The 4,549-nt window shown below is 26.1% G+C and overlaps 2 protein-coding genes across 2 annotated transcripts; one reads left to right on the plus strand and one right to left on the minus strand.

Moving 5' to 3' along the window:
• Positions 1–1,399: 1,399 nt before the first annotated feature.
• On the plus strand, positions 1,400–1,741 carry EIN_437810 (protein serine/threonine kinase, putative; the record flags this gene model as incomplete). The annotated part of the gene is made up of 1 exon (XM_004255514.1): positions 1,400–1,741. One exon carries the CDS (start codon positions 1,400–1,402, stop codon positions 1,739–1,741), a length of 342 nt encoding a protein of 113 aa, XP_004255562.1.
• Positions 1,742–3,321: 1,580 nt separating this feature from the next.
• On the minus strand, positions 3,322–4,095 carry EIN_437820 (hypothetical protein; the record flags this gene model as incomplete). The annotated part of the gene is made up of 1 exon (XM_004255515.1): positions 3,322–4,095. One exon carries the CDS (start codon positions 4,093–4,095, stop codon positions 3,322–3,324), a length of 774 nt encoding a protein of 257 aa, XP_004255563.1.
• Between the last annotated feature and the right edge of the window lie 454 nt (positions 4,096–4,549).

Here is a 4,549-nt window from a genome sequence, read left to right on the forward strand (position 1 = left end):
TATATATATATTATTTTTTAATATAATAATACATATAAATTGTATATTAAATTTAGAAATGAAATATTTTCTATCTAACAATATTATAATATTTTATTTTCAATATTTTTGTGTAATAATATATTATTTAATATAAAATTTTGTTTCCATATATCTCAATAAACAAACTTGGACATGATTTAAAAGTTCCATCCATCAAAATTGTATTACATGTTTTAAAATAATTTAAATATTTTTTTTACCAAATATAATCATTTCATAATCTTGGTACATGACAAAAGAAAGTTCCTCGTTAGTGAATGTGATTTGATCAATTTCTTTTGGGTTTTTGGATATCTGTTTTTGACTTCGCACTATATGTTCACATAAAGATAAACGTTTTGAAGAACCATTGACGTAAGCTTCTGCGACTATTTCCATGGCGCTTTTATTTTTTGAGTTTTCTTTCTTTGCTTCTTCTTTCATGTTTTCAGTACACTTTTTGTCAAAATAAGAAGTGGTGTCATGTTTATGTGGAAGACCCTTTTGAGAACCAGTTTCTTCATATCCAATTGTGTTTCCTTTTTCATCAAAAAGCAATCTAATACGTTTTTTGCATTGTTGGTATTCACATTTAAATAATATGCGTTTTTTATCAACAGATCTAAATTTATAACCATTAATGTATGGTTGAGGATTTCCATGTGTTGATGAAATCATTTCAAATTTAGGAGGTTGAGGAATGTCGGATATAACCAATGGTGTGGTTGTTTTATTTTCCATTGAATATTGTAGATGACCTAATACGTTTTATAATAAAATAATTCTATTCGATCATAAAAATTGTATAATTTATCAATATTTATATATATACTTTTTATTTATTTATTTGTGTTATAATCAATATTTTATGTTATTAAAATACAAATATTATACAATTATTAACATTTTATAATTATACAGTATATATATATTTACAGTTATTCATATAATAATAATATTGTTAATAATTATTTATATTATAATGTAGTTTTCGAATTTAAATAAAAATATATACTTATTTATTTAATATAAAAACCATCTCGATAATAAATATAAATTAACTATAAACATTATATATTTTTGTAATAAATACAATAATACAGATTGATTTATTTTTGTAAACGAGTTTTAAATAAATATTCAACAAAAATTCAAATGACTTGAAATTTTGTTGAAAAATAAAGGCGAAAAAAGGCGAATTATTGAAAAGGCAATTTTTAAAAGGGCAGATTTTCCGTTCCCCGGGATTAATTATTTACACCCAAATGGAATATTACACAGAGACATAAAACCAGACAATTTATTCGTGTTTTCACTCGATCCGAATGATAAAGTCGACGTAAAATTGACTGATTTTGGAAGTGCAAGAAATATTAACATGATGATGATTAACATGACATTCACTAAAGGTATTGGGACTCCAACTTCCATGGCACCAGAAATGTTGAAAAAAGATAAATACGTCAAAAGTTCAGACATGTATTCCTTTGCAGTTACTATGTTTGAAGTGTTTGGGTGGAAAGAAGCATATCCAATTAATACATTTAAATTTCCGTGGAAAATAGCCGAGTTTGTAATTGCAGGAAAACGTCCAAATGGGGATAATATATTAGAATTGTTATTTAATATTATCAAAACATGTTGGAACCAAAAACCAAAAGAAAGAAAAACTGTTGAAAATGTTGTTGATTCACTTCAAAATTACTACGAAAAGTTATAATTTAAAATAATTTTTCTATTTTTATTTAATGAAACAATTATAGAGTCAATATTGGTATGGTTTTAAATAATGATTATATATTATAATAATTATTCATTTTTGATATTTTGTGGTGTCTATTAATAGGGACTCACAATGAACTACAGTCAAAAACGTTTATTTGTCGTGAATCCAGCATAAAAACGTATCTATTTGTCGTAAATGAGTAAATTTTGTAAAAAATTCTTTTTAATATTAAAATTTATATATAAAAAAATTGGTTTTTAATTCAACAAAAGTTACAGATTGGAGAACAAAATATTTAATTGTCGTACACCTAAATTATTGGCTGGTAGTGCGACAATTAAGCAAATTCAACAATTATAATTACGACAAATAGACCCTTTTGATTGTATACCACATCAAAAATAGAATTGATTTTTTTTAATTAAATTATATTATTTTGAAAATTATAGAAAATGGGTGTTTAAAATAATATAAAAAAAATATAATTATAAAAAACAAAAAATGGGAGTTATAGGATTTGAACCCGATACCTTCTAAACTTCAATTGTTCGAAATGTTAGATATACTACTATTATACGAAACCCCCTTATAGTTTTTCCTTTTTTAAGCAAGTATATAGCTAATTGGTGATATAATAAATATCATTTTAACATTAACCATAATAAGTCACTTGTAATGATTTTTAGTTCTTCAGGAAATTGCGCAACAAAATCGTGTGGCTTTTAATCACCATCTTTGATATATTTCAACATTTTGCAGTAATTAAAACAACACTCTGAGATGGCTTCAAGACACGAAAAAAGGTAATTAATGTTAAATTATTACAATTATAAAAACAGTATCTTCCTAATGAGTACGTTCTTTTAGGCAGAATTATTGTATTAAGACTTTTGCGTTATTTTTAACATTGCATTTGACAATTTGTGAATTGTCCAATCCATACATTTGAAAAGGAACTTTGTAGCTAATAAAAGACACACGTTTGAGGCTCATCAATGAGTTGAAAGCAAAACCGTCTATGTCAAGATAATTCGTATATGATGTTGTGTACTTAACGCATAACAATATTCAAAGGCATTTGCACCTATTAATGTGAGCACTTTAGGAAAGGCCAATTCATCTATTTTACAATTTTTAAAAGCACACAACTCAATTGCTTTGAGTGTTTGTAGAAAAGATACAGAATAGAGTAAACAACACATTTCAAACGCAGACTGTTTGGTTGTGACTAAGTTATTTAAAATACAAAACGTGTTTTTTCTTTTATAAAACACTTTTTTGGTAAAAAAAATTGTTGATGAAAACGCCAATACTGTTAGTGTTTTGATTAAAACATTTTTAAAAATTGAAGAACAGAGGAAAACCTATAAATTATTGCTTGTTGTTTTTGTTTCAAAAGAGTCGCCACAAAGTAATTTTTTGTATATCATATCAAGTTTAAAAAAATTGTGTTTTATTTAAAACTTTAACAGTACCGTAAGGTTAAGAATACAAAACGTGTTTTGAATTCTTTATGAAAAAAAGAAAGAAACCAAATACTATAAAACTTCAGTCAAAATACCTCATATTCAATTTCACTGTTTTTTCGCGCCAAATTTCTTTGTTGTGAGTGTTCTTTTAACACTTTGTTTCTCATTCTTCTTCACTCCGAACTTCTTCTTCTCGTTGTTTCCTTTGTTCTCGACTTTTTTGTCTCCTCCGTGTTTTTTCTCAGGACATTTTGAAGCGATGTGACCGCCTCTTCCGCATATGAAACACTTTTGTGTGGTTTGGCTCTTCATTGTTTGAGTTGCGTCTTTTTTGTCCTTCTTTTCGCCTTTTTCTTTTCTGATGAACTTCTTTTGGTATTTTTCTTTCTTTTCTTTCTTTGCAATTTTCTGCTTTTCTTTCTTGTCGTCGAGTTTCACTGTTATTTCGCTCTCCCCAATTTTCTTCTTGTCCATCTCTTCGACTATTTTGAGCGCAATTTCACGCTTCTTCACGATGATTTCGGCCTTCGCCATCGTCGAGTTCTTTGTCTTACACAATTTGACTGTTTTGAAGTTGTAATTCTTCAGAAGCCTCTTGACGTCTGAAACCTTCTTGTCGTGCGCAAAGCCGGACACTCTGATGATATTCGGCGCTTTCTTCGAGAGAGTTACACTAATTTTAACTCCGCCCATCTCCTTCCCGTTGACCTCTGTAATGATGCGAGTCGCTTCAGATGGCGAAGAAACACGAACAAAGAACTTTTGATGGGGGTGGTGGAGTTTGACTACCGTCGGGTGGTAGTGCTGGAACAATTTTTCAAACGTTTCTTGTGTGACGGAGTTGTCGATGTTAGTAACGTCCACTGAAATTATTGACATTCAAATTAAAGTGTGTTTTCTGATCTTTATAGGTTTTAAAAATTGCAATAGATGGGGTTTCCTTAATTACTTCACTGTTTTAATATGTAGTATCATATAGTATATTTTACTAATATTTTTGTTTTGTTTTATTCATTTTTAAATATTATTATTTATTAATTTATAATTTATAATTTATAAATTATAAATTATAATTTATAATTTATAATTTATAATTTATAATTTATAATTTATAATTTATAATTTATAATTTATAATTTATAATTTATAATTTATAATTTATAATTTATAATTTATAATTTATAATTTATAATTTATAATTTATAATTTATAATTTATAATTTATAATTTATAATTTATAATGTTTAATATATTTTATTATTTTTTTGAATTATATGAAAATAATATAAAAATAGTATAAAAATAAATATAATAATAATAATACATTATTATT

The sequence above is a fragment of the Entamoeba invadens genome (assembly GCF_000330505.1).
Source record: "Entamoeba invadens IP1 unplaced genomic scaffold scaff_1105074724362, whole genome shotgun sequence".
Lineage (NCBI taxonomy): Eukaryota > Evosea > Mastigamoebida > Endamoebidae > Entamoeba > Entamoeba invadens.